This window comes from Typopeltis vanoorti, chromosome 7, assembly GCF_054136105.1.
Source record: "Typopeltis vanoorti isolate ZY-2024b chromosome 7, IOZ_Tvanoo_1.0, whole genome shotgun sequence".
NCBI lineage: Eukaryota > Metazoa > Arthropoda > Arachnida > Uropygi > Thelyphonidae > Typopeltis > Typopeltis vanoorti.
This window is the reverse complement of record NC_143555.1, coordinates 119,922,635-119,945,312: the sequence shown is the minus strand read 5'-3', so window position 1 is coordinate 119,945,312 and position 22,678 is coordinate 119,922,635. Positions and strand designations below refer to the sequence as shown.

The following is a 22,678-nucleotide window of genomic DNA, read 5'->3' as shown; positions in this document are numbered from 1 at the left end:
GAGGCATAGGGGTGACCATCCTATCCTCGTATTTCAGTTACGAAATCCAAGCATGCTTGGAAGGTTGTGGGCCTTAAGGGCCTGTTAAAGCCATTGGGATAGGATATTATATATACAAGATACCAAGTAATTTTATATAAACTTGGTTTTTAATCCTATTTTCCAAGTAAGCAAACAGACAAGTAAGTCAAGTTTGCGCCTGCACGTGGTGCAAGTCTGAGGCAACTCATGGTAGTGCCAGTTTTCTTACTTGGGAAATAGGATTAAAAACCAAGTTTATATAAAATTACTTGGTATCTTGTATATGGGTTTATCTGTAGTTTAAGTTCCTTTGCCCATCTTTCTAAGCCTTTTATTGAATTATTTAGGACTTTTTCAGATTGTTGAGGATTACTGCTTGTGTGCCAGATTGCTATATCATCTGTATAGCATGCTATTTTTGTGTCATTTATTATGTGAGGATGAATATTGTTCATATAGATGAGAAATAGGAGTGGGCTTAAAAGAGAACCTTGTGGGACTCCAGCCCAAGTTCGATGCATGTTGGAATAAATTCCATTAACTTTTACTTTAATTTTTCTTCCTTTTATGAAATCTGAAATTCAAATTAATGCATTCCCTTTTATTCCAGTATCGTATGCAATTTTTATTAACTTTTGTCTTCAGACACGATCGTAGGCAGCTGTGAGATCCAAGAATATTGCTGTTGTCTTCTTTGGTTGTTTTTCTTGAAAGCCATCTATGACTGATTGGCAAAGATAAAATAATTGATCTTCTGTACTGTGTTGAGACGTATATGTTTGGTAGAAGTTGATCTTGTTATTTTATAAGAGCGAATTTATAAGGCTGGTATGTATTATTCTTTTGTTTAGTTTACAGAGAGTGCTAGTCAAAGCTATTGGTCTGTAGCTTTTACAGTCACTAGAGTTTTTGTTAGTTTTACTAAGGATATAATGACTGATGTTTTCTAGATTTTTAGTAGTTTACCTGCATTCCAAGAGGTATTAAATATCTTCAGAAGGCAGTTTTTGGCTATTTTTCCCATGTTTTAAATCATATGTCCAAAGATAAGATCAATTCCGGGTGATTTGTCAGGAACAATTTGACTAATTGCTGTTTTTAATTCTGTCATTGTGAGGTCCTGAGTAAAGATGTCTTAAGAAGGATAGGTTCTGGATTGTATTAGCAGATGTTTTGCAATTTTCCTGCATTTTTTGTCCTTTGTTGTATTGCAGCTTGCTTGCATCAGAGTAATGTTTGGCTAGTAAATTTGCCATCTGTTTGTTTGTTGCTGCTGCTGCTGCTGCTATATTGATTCATGGGGAGACTGTGTTTGAACAGTGATCAGTATCTGGAAGTGTTGCATTTTTTTTAATAATCTGATGATATTCCATTGTTGTGAGTCTTTTCTTGGATCTAGTCTATTGCAGAATTCTTCCCATTTCTTTTGTTTGCAGTTAGAAATTTCATCTTCTATGTTTTGAGTTAATTCTGTTAACTTCTTTCTGTTGTCTTCTGTATTATTTTGTTTTAACTGTTCATTGATAATATCTTTCAGTGATCATAGCCCTGATATTGTGATCTTTCCAAAATGGAAACCAATTGTTTTTCCTGAGACCTCTGGGAATTGAATTTTTTGCAGCTTTCTGTATATTGTTAATTAGTTCTAGTAGTTCTTGATCAAGTTGTTTACTAGTGGGTGTGTGCCAGTGCAATATGTTTCTACTAGTTGTGTGTATTTAGGACAATTTGCTTTTCTGAAGTTCGAAGATCTCTTTGTCTGTGGTTTTTGGTCTAACTGTAAATTAATGGTTGTGATAATAGGTCTATGATCACTGATGGCATTCTTTAATATTTTCCACTGGGTAAGACTTGCAGTTTCATAATCTACTGCTGTGATGTCTAATGCTGATTCTGTGCCTGTTGTTTTTGACTGATATGTAGTCTGTTGTTTATGATTTCAAGGTTTAGATCATCAACTATGTCTTCTATTTGTGCTCCTTTCTGATCTAGTTGTGGGGAGCCCAAAGTTGGGCTTTTGGCATTTAGATCTCCTAAAAGAATCTTTGTGTCTGATGTTGTTTGACTTAGTTGTTGAAGTAATTCTGTATTTATATCTGTGTTATCTGGGTGATATGCATTGACTATTGTAATTTTTTCCAAAACGCAGTAATAATGGGCTTTGGTAGAAATCTTGACTGCTTGAGCCTCTGTATTACTATTTATATTGCTGTTTTTAGTTGATATGATTTCCTTATATTTGATGTGTTTGGTCCGTAGGAGTATAGCTAGACCTATGCCAGAATGATCTGGTCTGCCTTTCTTTAATGTTGAACAGCCTTTGATTTGAAGCTTCAGATTTTCATTTAGTTTCGTTTCTTGTAAGCATGCAATGTGGTTGTTATTTTTTATAAGATGTTCTTAAGTTCTTCCATCTTTTTTTGAGTGCCGTTGATGTTTAGCTGAAGTATGTTGAGAGCCCTCATAGCATATTTCTCATCGAGATCCTGGACTGCAGTTCTCAACTCGTAGGCTACCCCAGATGCGGTAGTAAGTTTGTGATCAGAACAGACGCTCTTCATGGATTTGGGTTTGCCAGAGTCCCATTAGCCAGCAATTTTCAGGGTTCCCTGCAGGGTTTGATGTAACAGTGATAAAAAAAAAAAGTGGTAGCAGGATTAGACAAAAGAAAATTTTGGTAAGATACTAAAAAGTTTTCTGGGTTTGATGTTAGCACTTGGTCAGTCATTGTTAAGTGGGTGTGTTCTATAATTGGCTGTGAAGTTGAACTCTGATGTCTTGAGAGAACCATGAGTGATTTCCAGATATTGCAAAGGATCATCCCTTGGTTTCTATTCAGGGTGCCTTGTAAGAGGATAACTCCTGTGGCTTCTTTTATGTTGTAGGAGCTGTAGTCTTCTTCTATGTATGGCACAGTACTTTTATCCCATTCATTGTTGAAATTAATGTTGGCAAAATGGAAAGCTAAACCAGAATTGTCTTCTCTGTTGTTGTTTATGTCTCCGATTTGCTCCTTTTGTCTTATTTCTAGACTTCTAGAAGTTTATCCGATGTAATTCAGGCCTCAAGAACAAAGAATGTTGTAAACTCCAGGGTGTGTATTGAAAGGATTCTTTTCTTTAGGTGAATGTAACATGTTGTGTACTGTATTTATTGGTTTGAAGGCAACTTGAATGTTGTGAAGCTTTAGCAGGTTGGCAATTTTTTGCGAAAGTGTGCAAGCAAAAGGAATGGAAACAAAGGTTGGTTGATTGGTAGAGCCTCTGCTACTAATGGCTCACAAACAGCTAAGTAAGTTTGAGCGCAGTCAGTAGTTCGAAGGGATCAATCTTTTGATGCTGTTAGCACACTCTCCCTCGATGAGTCTTTGGACTCCCTGGAGGTGTCACATAATAATAATAAATAATAATAATAATAATAATAAATAATAATAATAATAATAATAATAATAATAATAGAAGGCCTGTGATGAGTTTCTTGGATTTGCTGTTGAGAGGGGTTGGAGAAAAGTATTATTTTTGTTATTTTTTTTTGAATATCCATTGTTTGTTAATGTTTGGAGAATAAAAATCAAATTCGTCTGTTAATATTCTGTTGTCTCTTATGATAGAGGTTACCCTGTTTTTTACCACCAACTGTCTTGTACTTCCTCCATAACATTTTCTTTTCCAGCACTTGATTTCACTGTTCATCCATTTCAGTCCTACTCTATTTACTCGCTTATCCTCAATATGCAGTCATATATTGCTTTTATCAGATACTGCGTTGTGACTTTCCATGCATTGTCAACATCTTTTCTGCTCAGCTCATCTACCCAACATACTGATGCTAAGTGACTACAGAGCTTCCTATAATCACCTACTTTATACTTCCACGTGTATCCATTTTTGGCAGTGACCTTTTCTTGTTTCATCACTTCCCAAACAAGTGCCTCACGATTAAGCGGCAGTGTCAACACTTCATTAACAACTACATCTTGTGAAGTTATCACCAAATCCGGAACATTAACGCCTTTAGTTGCTTCAATCACGTGCTGCTTAAGATACTTATCTCTCAGAAATTCCACAAATTCGCTCTCCTTGTTCCTATACACTATCCCTCCTTTCAGCCTATATTCTTGTAATTAAAGTTTCCCATCAGGATCATCTTCTTTTTACATGCCCAACTAATTTGCCTAAACATTTCACAATCAGCATTCTCTGCATTCCCTGGCCTACAACAACATCCTATGAGACATACTAACTTGTTTATTTCAATTTCGCACAACACAGATTCAAAATTTGTGCATGCACTATGAACTTCCACAATTTGCAGACACAATTCCTCTGCAATCATTAACAGCACTGGGCATACCATCTCACTCAATGCAACAAACTCAGCTCTTTTGTTTTGATTACTCCTTACATTTGTGTTTAAACACAACAATCGCTGTGTGTTTGAGGCCATTCTACCAGCACAAATATTCTCTATTTTAGCTACACCTCTTTCTCTCTTCAGTTTGACCATTCCTGTTTCCCTAATCCTGGCTGTGATTTCCATTCATACCTGTCTCATCCTCACCTTTATGTATTCAATCACTTTGTACTTTGATCTCATATCCATCTTACTCCTACCATGCAATCTGTTCATTTGTACTATCTTGTTTCGCAGGTAAACTCTGATCATTTGGTACATCTGATCATTTGACTCTCTGTCTTCTCAGAAAACAATAGCCTTTCTAAATGCCCAACACCAAACCCATTCAAATGTAATCCATCAGCTTTAAAATATTCCAGCTTCCCTTCAAATTCACTTCACAGATTTACAAATTGAATCCCCTTTGCCTCAACTCAGCCATCTTAACTGGTAATTAATTTACGGAATTGATAACGCATATAAAGTAAATAAATTAAAGATAACTTTAATGAATCACTTCTATATTTCGGCAATGTCACATTGCCATCTTCGGGAACATAAAGATATGGTATGTGCACTAAGGAACTAACAAAGCAAATGAGGAAGAAAATAAGAACTAATTTTGTTCCTAAAGTCCTAATGGTGCCCTCTTGCGGGCTAATTTGGTAGTCTTGGCTGTTGGGCTGAAGTTCTCAAAATAAAAGTCTCCCAATTTCACCAGTACAGCCGCTCTGGACTGGCAGACCATGCCTTAGATACCTACCATAAAATTCGTTGGAAGAAGACAAAAATAATCCATCGCAGCAAGTTTAAATACGAAAGACTATTCAAAGAATCTTCAGCAGCTCTAAAAAACTTTCCTAACCTCAACAAATTTGGGTGCATGAAACTGCCCCAAATTTGGGAGACTTTTATTTTGAGAACTTCAGCCCAACGGCCAAGACTACCAAATTAGCCCGCAAGAGGGCACCATTAGGACTTTAGGAACAAAATTAGTTCTTATTTTCTTCCTCATTTGCTTTGTTAGTTCCTTAGTGCACATACCATATCTTTATGTTCCCGAAGATGGCAATGTTACATTGCCGAAATATAGAAGTGATTCATTAAAGTTATCTTTAATTTATTTACTTTATATGCATTGTCAATTCCGTAAATTAATTACCAGTTATGTCTAACCAACGTATAAGTCTTACTACTAGACTCAGCCATCTTACTATTCATTATCTCCACTCCCCTTCTCAATTCACTGTTATTATATCTGGGCAACATGCCTACAACTTTCCCAACAAAACACTATTCTTCTTTACTTGCAGCAACAACTTCCTCAAGTTTCTATCAACATTCTTCCCCCCCTCCCCCCCCCAACTAAGTCATTTGTGCCCACGACTACCACTAATTTTGATGCCCAGTATTCCTTTTCTGCAAGGCATAAGTTATTTTCTTCATTGTACCACCAGAAAAGCATGTTTTGTGCACTTTATTAGTAATCACATCTCTAATGATCGAGTCCTCATACGCTGATATACAACTATCCTTTGATTCTTTCTTTATAATATTAACTTCCTCCTCCTTCTTATCATTAGCCAATCTCTCCTTTAGTTGTTTAACATCCTCTTCTAGATGTTTCATTTCACTTTTCATTTTCACTAACTCCTGCTGAAGCTCTTCTACTACGGTCCTGACATTTACTCCCATTTCTAATCGTTCTAATCTATCCAGACACTTTCACATATGTTAACGCTTTCCTTGTTCTCATTTACCCAAACAGTCCACAGATCTTTCAAATTTTTCAGTGCATACATGTAGCAGTTTTCACTATAACGCATCGACTGTGAAAAATCAAGGCAGAGCCAGACTTTCGTACAGAAGCCTTCCGTGCCACTGATGTACGTTTCTTTATGGACGCCATCTTCAATAGCTGAAGCAGTACAACAAACAAGTATCAAAACACAATATAAACAAAAAACATTTCAACAGCAACACCACTGAAATACACTTGTATCCAAATTGAAAAAAATGCATCAGAATTTACGAAACAGAAGATTTTTGTAACAACAGAAGTTATGAAAGGAGGCTGTGTGCAAGAGGGTGAGGAGTGGTTTCTTGTGGAGAGTGGTTGAACCTTGGAATGCATTGCCTGAGAGAAAGGTTGGAGCTGGAACGGTCAATGGGTTCAAGGAGTGGTATGATAAACTTTGTGTTTCCTAAAAATGATCTCCCACTATGAGTCTTTTGACTCCATGGAGGCCTGGATAATAATAATAATAATAATAATAATAATAATAATAATAATAATAATAATAATAATTTGCAGCAAAAAACCATACTATAGACTAATTAAAGACACTTCTTTTAGTACAGCTCAAATCTACCTCTATGTTCACTCGTGACACTAGCGCCACCTATTAAATTCAAAATAATATATATAATAAATAATAAATAATTCAAATATATCTGGGGGAGAAGTGTGACTTCAGCAAATCCAGGGTCTCAATTGTGGTACATTGATAAACAATGAAGTAATATTGAAGCTGATTATTATGTCAGAACTTTTTAAAATGTGGTCTTTTAATATACTTTTTATGCATTGTTATAAGTTTATCATCCATAGCCCTAATGGATGAAGCACAGTACATTAAGTCAAGGACATAACTTTGCCATTACACTTAGGCAGTTCCAAAAGTGAAAATAATGGCTTCCATTGAAACCATTATTTAATATGGGACCTATATTAGCCCTTGTTAACCACACTTTTCCTTAATTTCCAGGGATGACCTCTTGTTTTTTCATCATTATCACACAGCTGAAACATTTCCCCTGCATGAATCTTATAAAAACCTTTTAGTAACTTAAATGTTTCTATCATATCCCCTGTTCTCCACCTATCAAGCAACCTCTGCAGTCCACAAGCTCTCAATCTGTCAATGTAAGGAGCATTTTTTACATCCAACTGCTCACCAACTTAGTCGCTGTCCTCTGAATCCTCTTCACAACCTCCTCTCCAAGGAATCCAGGTGACCAGACCTAAGCACAGTATCCAAATGTGGAAGTATCAACGCTTTATAAAGGATGACTGGAGGGATGATTATAAAGGGATGACTGGAGATCAAATCCCAGGCAGAGAAGGCCAACTCAAGGCGGTTAACTCAGATGGGGCTAACCACCTGGATAACAATCATCTTTGCGCTTTAGTTTCAATTGGTTTTTTGGTTGTTCATCTATATGAGATTGGTGAAAAAGAAAAAACTGATAGCATTTGGCTATATGATGATATTATTATTATTATTATTATTATTATTATTATTCGTGACACCTCCAAGGAGCCTGAAGACTCATCTCTGGAGGACACCCACTATACAACTGTCTCCACCACTGCACCACTAGAACAAGAGACCATGAGGAGAAGGTTATTTGCATGGAGAGTGGTTGTGAGTGGAATGCATTGCCTGAGTGTGTTGTGAATGTAGACATCTTGAATCAGTTTAAGGCACGGTTGGATGAACTTTGTGTGTGATTTGGTACCTCCCATGATGAGTCTCTGACTCCATGGAGGGCAAAAGTTAATAATAATAATAATAATAATAATAATAATAAAGAGGAATAATAACCTCTATCTCTGGATAACCTACAATGGAACACCAATGGCCCAAGCACAGAGCCCTGAGGCACACTACTGGTCACCTGCCTCATCCTGGACTCTGCTCCTCCATACACCACCTTCTGGTATCTCTCCCTGAGCCATTCTCCTATCCATATCACCAGTTTAGTATCCATCCCCATCTGCTCCAATTTGTGCAACAGTGTCCCATGGGATATCCTGTCAAAAGCCTTAGCAAAATCCAGAAGTACCACTGTGTAGCCATTTCCTTTGTCCAACTCAGATGTCATTCTATTATAAAAAGTTAATAAATTGCTAAGGCAGAATCAACCTTTAACAAAAACCATGTTGGCCCCTATAGAGTATCATATCCTGATCCACCTATTCTTGAAATTTGTCTTTAATCAACTTTTCCAATACTTTTACCAACACTCCCGAGATGGTGATTGGTCTGTAATTAACTGCCACAGTTTTAGAGCCACCTTTATGCAAAGGAACTACTTTGCCTTCTTTCCACTCCCCAGGGACCATACCAGAGTTCAAACTAAAAGTTAAATAACCAAGTAAGAGGCGTTGACAATTCCTTTGTACATTCACGCAACACCGGAGCTGATATTCCATCTAAACCTACAGCAGTGTTTGCATTTAAATTTTGCAATATACTAAGTACCTCTGATTTCTTAACTTCAATTCTCACATTAGTTATTACTACAGGTACAGAGATATCCTCACTTGGGTGATAGACTTTTGAAAAGTGATCACTCAGTAACTCTACTATTACATCGGAATTTGTCACCTCAATACCATCAGCACCCACTAAAGTTATCATTCCAAAGCCATTCTTCCTTTTACTTGCCACATAGCGGAAGAACTCTTTGGGATTATCCTTGATCTCCTTGGCTAGAGTCTTCTCATAATCTGATTTAGCTTTTCTTACTATGCTGGTAACCTTCCTAGTTTGAGCCTTGTACTGCTCATGGTTGTACTGATCACCTTTCTCCTTGTAAATTCTCCATAACATTTTTTTTTTTTGCAGATCAAGCTTGATGCTGCTACTCATCCATCTAATGCCTACCTTGTTTGTCTTCTTGACCATGGCGACACAATCTGATATTGCCTTCCTCAGATACCTGCTGATTTTATCCCATGCACTGCTAACATCTTTCCCCTGCGATATGTTCTTCCATGGGATTGCTGCAAGCTTACTCCAAAGTTTGTTATAATTGCCTAACCTGTAGTTCCATATTTGTGGATTTCTTAAGAAAGAAATCCACAAATTTTGGAACCTCCCAAGTCAATATCACATGATAGCTCTCACCAATTGAGGTAACGAGGACACCTTACTTATGCATATATCCTCTGAACCAATGACCAGGTCCAACACTCTCACACCATGTGTCCCTTCAGTTATGTGCTGTTTCAAGTTATTATCTGGTAGAAGATGTATGAATTCCATTTCTTTTTTGCCACGTGATATTTCCTCCTCTCAATTGATATCACCATAATTAAAATCCCCCATAATAATCACTAACCCTGCACTCGTTGCACTAATTTGCTAATGAATGAATTTAATATCACCCCCCTGTATCCCCTGGCCTATTAGCAGCAACCAATGGTATATTTGGTTGCGTTGGTCACTATTTCACACCAGACCCTCTCAAATGAACATGTCTATCATCTTGATATACTACTTTCTTTGGCTGCAACTCATCACCTATCATCAATAGTACTCCTCTCCCCATTCTATTTTCTCTATCCTCCCTGAAAATACTGTACCCATTGCATTCGATTCCAGTGACTACATCTTCTGCTGACAGCCAAGTTTCACTAATACCTACAACGTTTGGTGAGATTGCACTGACGTCCAATGGTTTTTATCTCTTACAATGACTGGGAGTATTCTTTCTTTTGAATTTGTATTAATATCAGTCTGCATTTCTACAGTTTTGGGTGATTCTCTAGTAACGGAAATTTCCCTTTTTTAATTTTAGTGGTTTGGAATTCTTCCTCTGTGTCTGCTGTATCCAATGTATGGTGGGCATTGTTTTGGGGAAGATAATGCAACTGTGGTTATGAATCTAACAGAATATGAAAGCAAAATGCATATACTTTTACAAGATCAGCCGACATACTAAATCACAGATAGTGATCCTATTAACTTTACAAAAGAATAAATTTTGCAAATTATTGAAAAAAAAAATTCACTTCTTGGCCATCATAAACTGTTAAGAAATTCACTGGCTATGTGGCTTACTGTTGACATCCACCTTGCAGAACATAAAAAATATATTTGCACCATTGTTATAGCAAATCAGCACTAGCAGACCATTCCTTCACACAGAATCAAATGGAAGAAAACAAAAGTGCTATGCAAAAAAACATAAGTTCGAGAGCTTGGATTTGGAATCAGCAGAAGATTTAAAACATTCTCCACACCTCAACAAGTATGGCTGTATCAATTTTCTAAAGATCTGGGAGATAGTCTTAAGATATATTCGCACACATGAAAAATTATGAAAACAAATCACATACAGTTTTGCTGACAATTGCTGCTTCTTCCAAGTAGCTGTTTGACATTCATCTTTAGTTTTGCATATTACACTAACTACATAGGCATATGGGTCATCCAAATATTTAGCAATATTCACCATACCATTTACAGTGGAATGGTAGGTATTGCTATTCCTGACTTCTGGACTTGGCAGCCCTTCTTTAATGATATTTCTGGTACAGTGTGTTTTAGTTTGAGCATCAGTTAACAGCATCCAGCATCTCTTTTATCAACAAGTGATACATACTTTCATTTCCATGTGAGCTAATTCATATTTTCTCAAACTGTACTTGATTTTGAATATGTCGAGATATACAAATGAAGAAGAGAAACAGAGTGAAATGATTTCATGATAAAACAGAAAAAAAAAAGAAAATCTCTGTCTGCCCAAGAATTCTGGCACTGGCAATGTGAATTGCTGCACTTAGGTATTATTGTATTGCTTCATTATGGATTGCAACATTTTTTCATAAATGCAATTTAATTGCTTGGTTGTGTTCTGTAATTTCAAAGCAAGTGAGTGAAAGAGTATAGGAAACTCTGAAAATCTTTTGAGACCTTCTCTAAAATGTTGCAAACAGCATTTGAATACAACATGACACTATGTTCAAAGTTGGGGGGGGGCAGGTCTGGCTGAACAATAGAATAATGTTGACTGTGATGGAGCTGTGCAACAGGGATTCATTTATTCAGGTCACTATTGGTTAGATACTTTGAATAACAGTATTACTTGTGTGTCCTTAAGTGTTTAAGAGAAGATTGACCAAACAAGTTTTTATATGCAAAACTCATTGCTCCATTGCAATAATAAATTACACGATAACCACAGTATTGTGGTTATCGTGTAATTTTAGCTTACTGTGGTAATCAAGCTTAATGTGGTTATCGTGTAATTTATTATTTATAGTCATGCCATAGGTACCGTTAAAGATTAGTCCTGGTGCACACTGCATTGTCTGTATAACAATTTTTGAATGAGAACAACGTGGCTATAGTCCTGTCCCTATTCTCTTTAGATAAAAGCTACTCATGACTATTTTTTTTGTTCTCCAATATGAAACTGCAACTCAAATGATCCATGAGGACAGGACATTTTGGAGATCAAGACCAAATTACATATAGAATATATAATTCACATTATATATATGGAATAAAAAATTATATATGAAAATGACAATAATCTGTAGCTGAATTTCAGTCAGTCCAGAAATTTTAAGTAGCATCTAGAATCTATGAAAACCAATTATGATTATGATAGTATTTTAGCAGTATTTTCCAGACATTTCCTAATGCAATGAACTACTGACAGACTGGTTGGCCGAGTGGTTAGCGTATTTACTCTCCAGCCAAAAGGCTGCGGGTTGGTTCGAATCCTGCCGTGGGCATGGATGTTTGTGATTGTGAAGTCACTAGTGGTGGGGGGGTAGATGACGTTGGTGTAGATGAAGGTAGGTGTGGTTGGTGGAGACAGAGAGCTGTAGAGTAGGTGCCCTCCATTGATGAGTCCTTAGACTCCATGGAGGTGTTACATAATAATAAAAATAAAAAAAATAGATCAAATTAATACTTTTTTTTTTTTTTTTTCTCTCTCTCTCTCTCTCTCTCTCTCTCTCTCTATCCAGCAATAGATGGTGCCAATTAGGACTTTAGTTCCTTGTGTTGTCCATTACAAGTTTTTTAAACTAGTCTCACTTTTACACCAAATTGTTCCTGTTCATGTACTTCGACAAACTGTTTTTGTTCTCTGAAGATGCTGGATATAATACTAGTGCAATATCAGGAAATAAGTTAAATAAATATTAATTGTTTTCTTCTTATTATTATTATTATTAATGTTATTTTTAATACCTGACCTCCATGGAGTCAAAGGACCCATTGCAGGAGGGCTATACTTTCATGCCAAAAGATCATTGAGTTGTGCCTTGAACCCATTTACAGTTTCTGCATTTACCACACTTTCAGGCAATGCATTCCACTCACCAATCATTCTCTGCAAAGAATCTGCTACTCACTCCCCCTGCTCATACTCTCCTTATATAGCTTCCATGTATGGCCTCTGGTTCTATCCTTTCCTCCCTCTACTCTATGAGATAACTTCTCACATTAATCTGGTAACAATCCCTCAACTTATATATCTCAAACATATCCCCTCTTCTTCTTCTTCTTCTTCTTCTTCTTCTATTCACAAGGCTCTGTAAGTTGCATTCCCCTAATCTCTCCTCATATCTGACATTTAATAGACCTCACACTATCTTAATAATTCTTCTCTGTACTTTTTCCATTTCATCCTGATCTCTCTAAAAACCAGGTGACTAAATCTGTGCACAGTAGTCCGTATGTGACCTCAAGAAAGCCTTATAGAGGGGGAAACCACAACTTCTTTGCTCATGCATGTACATGTCCTCCTCATTATTGCCATAATCTGATGTTCTTACAATTTTTGCAATGTGATCCCTAGACTTCAAGTCTCTGTCCCGTCACTCCCAGATCTCTCATCTCCTCCAACTCCTTCAAAATTTCTCCATTAATTGTATACTCTGCATCCCAACCTCATCCACCCAATTTCAGGAAATTGCATGTTGCAACATTAAACTGATACCTTTAATTATTTGTGCACTTCCATAGTCTTGGAAGTTTATTTTTCACTTGGTTAGACTATAATAAATTTAGTTTAATCCTTTATCCAAGGGTAAGCAAACAAAGTTTGTGCCTGAAAATATCTTCAAGACTGAGGTAAGGTAGTGCAACACCAGGCAACTCCGAGCAAAGGTGGTCCAAGCTCTCATCAATTCTTTGTCTCAGTATCTCCCATAATGCAAAGCACATTTCCTTGCGGACATGTATACTGCTATGCGTTAAGGAAAGGGCCACTACCCAGACCAGTTTCAACCTTTATTGAGGTCTCATCAGTGGGGAGGTAGACCCAAACGTGGAGATACTAAGGCAGAAGCAATAGGAGAGGTCATATTTACTTATAGGAGTTGCCAACAGGTGTATCACCTTATTATTGAATTATTCTGGATTTAGAGAAAGATGTTGGAAGTTTATTCCCTTAATGCATAGCAGTATACATGTCTGCAAGGAGATGTGCTTTGCATTATGGGAGATACTGAGACATGGAGTGATGAGAGCTTGGTCCATCTTTGCTTGGAGTTTCCTGGTGTTGCACTACCTTACCTCAGTCTTGAAGATATTTTCAGGTGCAAACAAAGTTTGCACCTAAATAAAGTTTTTGTTTACACTTGGATAAAGGATTAAACTAAATTTATTATACTTCAATAGTCTGTTCAGATCCTCCAGCAAGGACACAACATCTGCTCTACTTCTCACAGGTCTTCCCAGCTTTGCATCATTTTCAAAGCAGATCCCTGCGGCACTTCACTAGTGACCTTCCCCTTTTGGAATATCACTCTTTCATATACAACCTGCTGATACCTGTCTGACAGTCAATCAGATATCCAACCTACTAATTTCTTGTTTCTAATTTCTAATCTGTTATTAATTTGTATTGTGAATTAATACTATTAAATAAATTGATAGTCTCTTGTTTAGTGGAATGCTGAGTCCTGTGGCTTTCCCCAAGAGAAGAAAGATCTTTACTACTAAAAATCTTTCTTCTCTTGGGGAAAGCCATTTTGACCAAGCTTATTTTGCTTTTATATCTGATTGGCTTCTTCCATCACAAAACATGGAAGATGAAACTATCCTTATGAATTAGCAGTTTTAGCACTTCATTAAAGATAATCAAAAGTATCCTATAAAGTAAAGATACCAAGAAACTATATACTTGGTTTAATCCTTTATCCAAGTGTAAGCAAATAAAGTTTGTACCTGAAGTAACTTCAGGACTGGGCAACTCATATATATAAGCTAATGACTTAACATCACGCCATAGTATTCCATAATGCAAAACACATATCCTTACAGACATGTATATTATTATCATTCAGGCCTCCATGGAGTCAAAAGACTCATCGTGGGAGGTCCTTACTAAGAACATAAAGTCTGTCAAGACTCATCGAGGGGAGGCCCCCCCTAAGAAACACAAGGTCTATCATATCACTCCTTAAATTCATTGATTGTTCTCACCCTCATCACTCCATCAGGCAATGCATTCCACAGTTCAACCACCCTCCATGCAAAGAAACCACTCCTCCACTTCAAGTTAAGTGGTTAACCTTAATTGAGTTAACTGCCTTGAATTAGCCTTCTCTGCCTGGGATTGGTCTCCAGTCATCCCTGCAATTGACTATAAGACCACACTGAATTAAGATGATGAAACTATTTAAAAAACCTCTCATAGCAAAAATAGACAGAATTTTATCATCTCTTGGTGAATATTGCATAATGTGGGTGGTCTACATCACCTAGCCAAAAATTTAATATCTTCTAGAATGCTTCTTTTTAAGTACAAATTTTTCTAATATATTCCATTGGAAATCTTTCAATTTTTACTGTTTTAACCTGGCTCCTGACCATTACAGGAATAACTGTGCTGCCTTCGAAAGTAAAACCCTGTAATAGTTTGTCCCTTGTTTCTGCCATCTTTAACTACAATTAAATATTTCCCTCTGCTGTATGGGATGAAAGAATAAATCTTGTTTGAGATTTATTGAGTGAGGCCTTTCTCATCAGTGGGAGACAGACCCAGAAGTGATACCAAGGTTGAAGTAATGCAGAAGTCATATTTTCATATACCAAAAGGTGTCACGACTGACTACTAAAATACTCTGTATTAGAGATGTTGGAAGTTTTTCAACTTGGTTATATTATAAATTAAAGATACCAAGAAATTATATACTTGGTTTATTTTCCACCTTTATTGAAGTCTCATCAGTGGGAGCCAAACCCTGAAGTCGATACCAAGGTTGAAGTAATGCAGAAGTCATATTTTCATATATGAGTAGTCAAAAGGTGTCACAAATTATTACTAAAATACTCTGAATTAGAGATAGATGTGGAAACAATAAGTTATGTACTTGGTTTAATCCTTTATCCAAGTGTAAGCAAACAAAATTTGCACCTGAGTAACTTCAGGACTGGGCAACTCATATATAAAGGCTAATGACTTGTAATCACTTGCCTTAGTAATGCAAAGCACATATCCTTACGGGCATGTATAATTCTATGCATTATATGAAGGGTCACTACCCAAACTGGTTTTGACCTTTATTGAGGTCTCATCAGTGGGAGCCAGACTCAGAAGCATAGTATTATACATGTTCGTAAGGATATGTGCTTTGCATTATGGAATACTAAGGCAAGTGATGTGAAGTCATTAGCTTCTATATATGATTTGCCCAGTCCTGAAGTTACTTCTGGTGCAAGCTTTGTTTGCGTATACTTGGGTAAAGGATTAAACCATGTATATAATTTCTTGGTATCTTTAATTTATAGTATAACCATGTGAAAAGCTTCCAACAAAAGTATACTGATTAATCCTTGTATTCATGAAATGAATCTTATTCCTTCATTCATTATAAAATATGAGTATTTATTTGATTATAAAACTAATTATTTTAAGTGTTGTCATTATATTTTAAGTGTTAGTTTTATTTATCATGCCTCTTAAATATCATATCTTTCAAAGAGTTGGTGAAATATAAAATTTATATAATGGTTTAATGAAATATGGTTGCTTGAGACTTTTCAAGGTACAGAAAGCAATAATTCGTAGCCCTCCTGCTTGACAACCAAGGGTTCCAGCACTCATAGAGAGAGAGAGAGAGAGAGAGAGAGCATTACATGGAACTTTAGGCTTTCGGTTTAATCCCTTTTACTTATGTGTGTTCTCCCTGTGTGTATGTGGTGTGTGTGTGTGTGTGTGTGTTATTACAATCCTTATAATCTATGCTTAACAATGACTCTGTGAAGAAATATTTCATCATAAAATCTCTATTTAAATAATTTCTTGCTATCTTCATTCCTCTAAACCATAATATGAGTTTCAATCAGCAATTAAACCTAAATACACAAAATAAAAATTGTTAATATCACATTTTACTTAAGGATGAAGATATGCTGACACGAATGATCAATTCGACATTACCTTATGGATATGAATATCTAGGCAACTCTACTCGCCTTGTCATTACACCCTTAACAGATCGCTGCTATCGTACGTTATATGGTGCTTTACATTTGCATCTGGGAGGAGCTCCTGAAGGTCCTGCTGGTACAGGAAAAACTGAAACCACCAAAGATTTAGCAAAAGCAGTGGCTAAGCAGTGTGTTGTATTTAATTGCTCAGATGGATTGGACTATATTGCCTTGGGCAAATTTTTCAAGGTAAATTAATTAATTATTCTTCACCTTTAATAACATGAAATAACTAGATGTGAAGAATTTTTGACACTAATGATTACACTTACCTGTTCATTAGTATGATCCCTAGAATAAGTTGAAATGTGAAACTACCAAAAACATTGGAACTACTTAATCATGTATAATTTCTAAATATGAATTATTCTTGTATAATAACTGAATTCACATTCAGACCATTTACACATTTAACCATATCTGGAAATTATTTGTTATAAATTAATCTATTTTGCAATAAACAATAACGAAACATTTTAATTTGCACATCTTAGAAGTGCAGTCGGTAGAACTCGTTATAGAGCCACCAATAAACTAGTACGTAGGTTTACAAATGTCAGAAGTATTCAAAATAAAGGAAATGAAATAGTATTAGTAGATTATATTCGCCCAAAAATTGTTGGAATAAGTGAGGCATGGTTGGATGCAGATGGAAGGGTATGACATATTTTGTGAAGATTAGAAAGGGTAAAAAGGGAGGTGGAGTTCTATTGATGATAGAGAAAGAGTTATGTCCATACAAGGTAGAGATTCAAGGTGGAAACTAATGGCAATGCTTTTGTGGCAGAATTGTGTGAGAAATAGAGATGAATAGAATGAAATACTTAGTCAGATGTTATAGACCTTGTATTGTGGATGGTAGTGACCATTAAATGTATAATCAAATTAGCCAAGCAAATAAGATAATGGTGATCATTATGGGTGATTTTAATTATGGCAGTATGTATATATTGGAACGAAGAGACAGCAGCTGGGGGCAAAAAAAATGAATTTCTTGATTTTTTAAGGGACAACTATCTTGATGGAAGGGTATGACATATTTTGTGAAGATTAGAAAGGGTAAAAAGGGAGGTGGAGTGCTATTGAGACAGCAGCTGGGGGCAAAAAAAATGAATTTCTTGATTTAAGGGACAACTATTTTGGTCAGTATGTGACAGATGATACACTGGGATAAAGAATCAATCAATCAGTCAATCAATCTAGAAGAGAACATTAGTCAAAAAAATTATATTTCAAACTCCAAAGCTATCAAAAGAACAAACAACAGTGATTCTTCCATATATATATATACATATCAATCAGTCACAGAAAAAAATAGCAAGATTGTTTCTGTAACAAAACTTGAAAATTTCCTTCTACCCAATCAACAAAATCTCGGATGACCTTAAATCTCCTAAACCTCCACATTCACCACTTAAAAATTCAGGTGTCTACAAAATCAATTGCAATTGTGGTAAACAATACAGTAAACAGGCAATCAGGAGAGATATGCTGATCAGAACACTTCAAAGAGATTGAGAATGAAAGAAAGCACAAATCAGGGGTGACAGCACATATAATAGAAACAGAACATCAAGTAGAATAGCAACAAACTAAAATGCTCCACATAGCTTACTATTTTTACTCGGGAACCTCAAAGAAGCAGTTGAAATGATGAAGCATCCTCTACAGCAGGGTTTCTAAAGTTTTTCTACGATGGAACACTTCATAAATCCTGAAATTTTCACGGAACATTTTGGTTATTTTGTAATGAATTAATTAATAATTAGTTGGCAATTTAGCTGATTTTTATTATTAATTAATAATTTGTCATTGATTATTAATTAATAATAATGATCAATTAAACATAAACATCATTAAATTAATAGATTTAGTTTAATCCTTTATCCAAGTGTGAGCAAACAAAGTTTGCACCTGAAAGTATCTTCAGGAATGGGGTAAGGTGATACAACACCAGGGCAATTTGTTGCAAAGGTGGAGCAAGCTACCAACACTCCTGTCTCAGTATCTCCTATAATGCAAAACACATCTCCTTGCGGATATGTCTAATGTTATGCATTAAGGGAAGGGCCACTACCCAGACTAGTTTCGACCTTTATTGAGGTCTCTTCAGTTTTCTGCTGATTTTCATTGACATATCCCATTCTGATTCACCAAAATTTTATAATATTATTATAAGTACTACTAATAATATTATTAGTGCTTATTAATTATATTATATATAAGTAATAATATTATTATTACTGGTGGTGGATGACTCACAATCTGTTGCATCACAAACACCTTCAATAAGAGATTTCTTAATACCAAAATTAAACAAAGCCCCTTGTCTCTCTTCACATTAAAATTTAAATCTGTAGGCCTATTACTTTTGAAAAATCATGGCACTAAGGTTTCAAAACTTTCACCCTACAATATTCAGTATTACTAGATTTGAGAACCATTTACAGACTATCTTGATCTTCAATTTCAGTGGAAAAATTTTGGTTATACTTCCTTGCTGATTGGTCACTGACATTTGCAACACAGATGTTATTTCGTTCAATTTTGAGAATACGCCACCCATTATTGTAATTGGCTTGCAGGAAATTTTTATGATCAGTCATAAACGACGGTATTCTCTTTCCCGATTGTTGAAAGATTTCGATGTGTGAAAATTAATGATAATTCACGAATATTTCCATGTTTAAAAATATGCCGCCTGGTCACTGACATTTTTATCTACACAGGTGTCTTTTCCTTTAGTTTTGAGAACAGAGGATATGGCACCATTGTTATAATCTGCTTGCAGGCAATTTTTATGACCCTCATAAACAGCGGTATTCCCTTTCCCAAATGTTGAAAGGTTTTGATGTGTGAAAATGAACGATACACGATAGGCATTCTGGGTCTGAACTTTTTGACATATTCACGAATATTATTCTTCTCAAAATATTTCTACTATGAAATATTTATTCATGAAAAATGCTTAGAAAACTAAAATGACAAATTCTAGAACTTCTCGCGGAACACCTATTCACCTTCCGCAGAACACAGGGGTTCTCAAACTGTGTTCCGCGGAACACAGTTTGAGAAACCCTGCTCTACAGTGTAACAGAAACCAAGGGATGATTTTACATCAAGTCTGGTCTTCATTAATCCATCACGACACACATTTGTATCTACCAGTAGTGTACTTCAGCCAGCCTAATCGCACTTTCTATTGTTTAAACAAGTTTAAATATTTTTTTTTTACTAGAGATGTTAACTGTTTTTTGCTTGCTTTCCAGTTTTTTTTTTTAGTTTATTCATGTTATTTCATGATGAAGTGAAACAATGCATTTCACGAAATTAGTCAAAATAAAAAAAAAGTTTTCATTTGGCATCTTTGTTTGTGGTTAAATATCACAAACAAAGATGCCAAATGCAATAAAAAAAGTACAAGAGAACACATGTACAAGAGGACTGGCCTAACCTGAACAGAAGTAAATGATAGGCGTGAAGTTGATATGAAGTTTTTGTGTTTTGTTTTTCTTGTATGTATGTGATTCTTAATGATTTCAGGAAGTTTGGGGTACAGCAACTTGTTTTCCATCATGTGGAAGAAGAATATACACTATGACATGCTCTATATCTTGTAAACCTCTTCAGATCAAGTTAGAAATGCAATTTGTTATATATTATTATCATAAGAGTAAGTATGTTGTGTGAAAAGTATGGAGTTTTGTAAATAATGAGATTCTGATTCTTGAGTGTGTTTGTGTGCATATGACAGTGATATTGTAGTCATATGCTTGAAAAGTGGTGAAGATGTTGGGCTTGATTTGACAAACACACACACATTCTGCTTTCTCCTATAAACTACAACCTTAACTTTGAAATGTGGTTAGCTAGGAGATGACAAAAACAGAAATAGTTCCTGTTTTAAGAAATCACTTTATACCTTTGCACCATAAGAGCAAATTGAAACATTATGAAATTAATGAAGCTCTTCTGTTTTCAGTTACATTCTCTTACTATATCCAAGATAAACAATAAATAACAAATAGAAAAAGGGGAAAAAAATGCTATTACTTGCCTTTGCTTCTCAAAGTAGTAATCAGTCTTCAACATAATCAATCTCAAGTAAGAGTAATAAGTACTACTTTTCACTTATTTAGCAATCAGGAACAAATTTTTAATATACACCCTCTGTCCAAAAAGAAACCGAACTTTTCGAAAATAGAAGAAACTAATGCTGTCACCTGTTGTATCTTTTTGTTGTTGAAAGCGGCAACCTTCCTTAGTGTTGTGTCAACTGTTTATGACATTTGTTTCATTAGAAGGTGAGTTATAATGTGAAGAGTGACAGTGTGTTTTGACGAATGGTCGGAAAATGAGTTTCAAAACAGAGAGCTGCGATTGACTTTTGTGTTAAACTTGGTCAAAGTTTTACCAAAATGCATTAAATGCTTCAAAAAGCATATGGTGATGATGTTTATCCCATACTCAAGTTTACGAGTGGTTTAAGCAATTTCAAATGGTCGTGAGACGCTTGAGGATAACGAAAAGCCAGGCCATCCAAAAACTGGACAAGTTAACATCCAAAAAGTGCCTGATTTCATCAAAGAAAACCCAAAATTGTCTGTGAGATTGATTGAAGATGAATTGGGGATTCCAAAATCAACTGTGCACAACATTTTGACCAAGAATTTGAGCCTTCATAAATTGAATTCGCGATTTGTTCCCCACAAGTAGACCAATGACCAAAAAATGTATCAAATTGAACACTGCAAGAACCTCATTAAAACTACTCATACGTACTCAAACTTCCTTGAAACGATTGTTACTGGTGACGAAACATGGTGCTTTGAGCCCAAAACAAAGCGCCAGAGTGCTGAGTGGAGACCACAGAAGAGGGTGAGGGTGGCATCCGAAAAAAAGTCGCTTGGAGAAGTCAAAAGTAAAGACAATGCTGATTTGACTAAATTTAACACACATGAACCACAGTAGTAAGTTTTTTATTACGTAAATATTTCACAGACTAAATCTAAACTGCAATGATGTTCTTGCCATCCATTAAGTATGAGAAATTGCCATACAAAATTGTGTAAAAATAACTTAACTGTAATTTAATTTTAATTTAATTTAATTAATTTAATTCAATTTTATCTAATTTAAGTTCAGGCCGCAACGCGCCACTGCACGTAATTTGGATTCCATTGTACGTACGCGCCCTATCCTTTATGTCATTCCTAGTATTGTTCTACTGTACTGATGATGTCCTAAGATACCTAGAACGAAATATTTACATAATAAAAACCCTACTACTGTGGTTCGCGTGTGTTAAATTTAATCATGAATTTTCCACAGGTTTCTCTGTATAATCGAATGCTGATTTGTTTCTTTGATTCCAAAGGCATTATCCAGAAAGAATTCATTCCACCTGGCCAAACGGTCAATGGTAAGTTTTATCTCGAAGTTTTGAAGCGATTGATAGCGAGAATTCATACAGCATGAATATCGTGACGACTGACCGTTTGTTGAAACATACCTTCACTCTTGGCACTATAACTTGGCTTCTAATGAAACAAATGTCATAAACAGTTGACACAACACTAATGAAGATTGCTGCTTTCGACAACAAAAAGATACAATAGGCGGTGCCAGTAGTTTCTTCTATTTTCGAAAAGTTGGGTTTCTATTTGGACAGAGAGTGTACAGGAGGTAGTGCAAAATCATGATGAAATGCGTGCGTGTGTGTGTGTGTGTGTGTGTGCACGTAGAAGATCCTAAAAAGCACAAAAAAAAAGTACAAGAGAAGCTTGCAAAACATATAATACAAGAGCTCTCTCTCTCTCTGTATGCATGTGTGTGTGTGTGTCCAGTCAGGATGAAAGAGGTTTATATTTTTCTTGAACAGGTGGAAGTTCTCTTGGACACAATTATTCCAAGAAACATATGCAGATGGAATGTAACATGAGAAATTGTCTTGATAAGATTGAAGCTGAACTTCATTTCTTTGTTCACTGGCAGTTGCTCAAGATTTTACATGT

The 22,678-nt window shown here is 35.8% G+C and overlaps 1 protein-coding gene across 1 annotated transcript in view; it reads left to right on the top strand.

The window, feature by feature from the left end:
• Nucleotides 1-22,678, top strand: part of Dhc36C (Dynein heavy chain at 36C) — a 1,350,914-nt gene that overhangs the window by 174,543 nt on the left and 1,153,693 nt on the right. Inside the window, 1 exon segment of the mRNA XM_090395101.1 lies at nt 16,575-16,853. Within this exon segment, the coding sequence (XP_090251227.1) occupies nt 16,575-16,853 (279 nt within the window).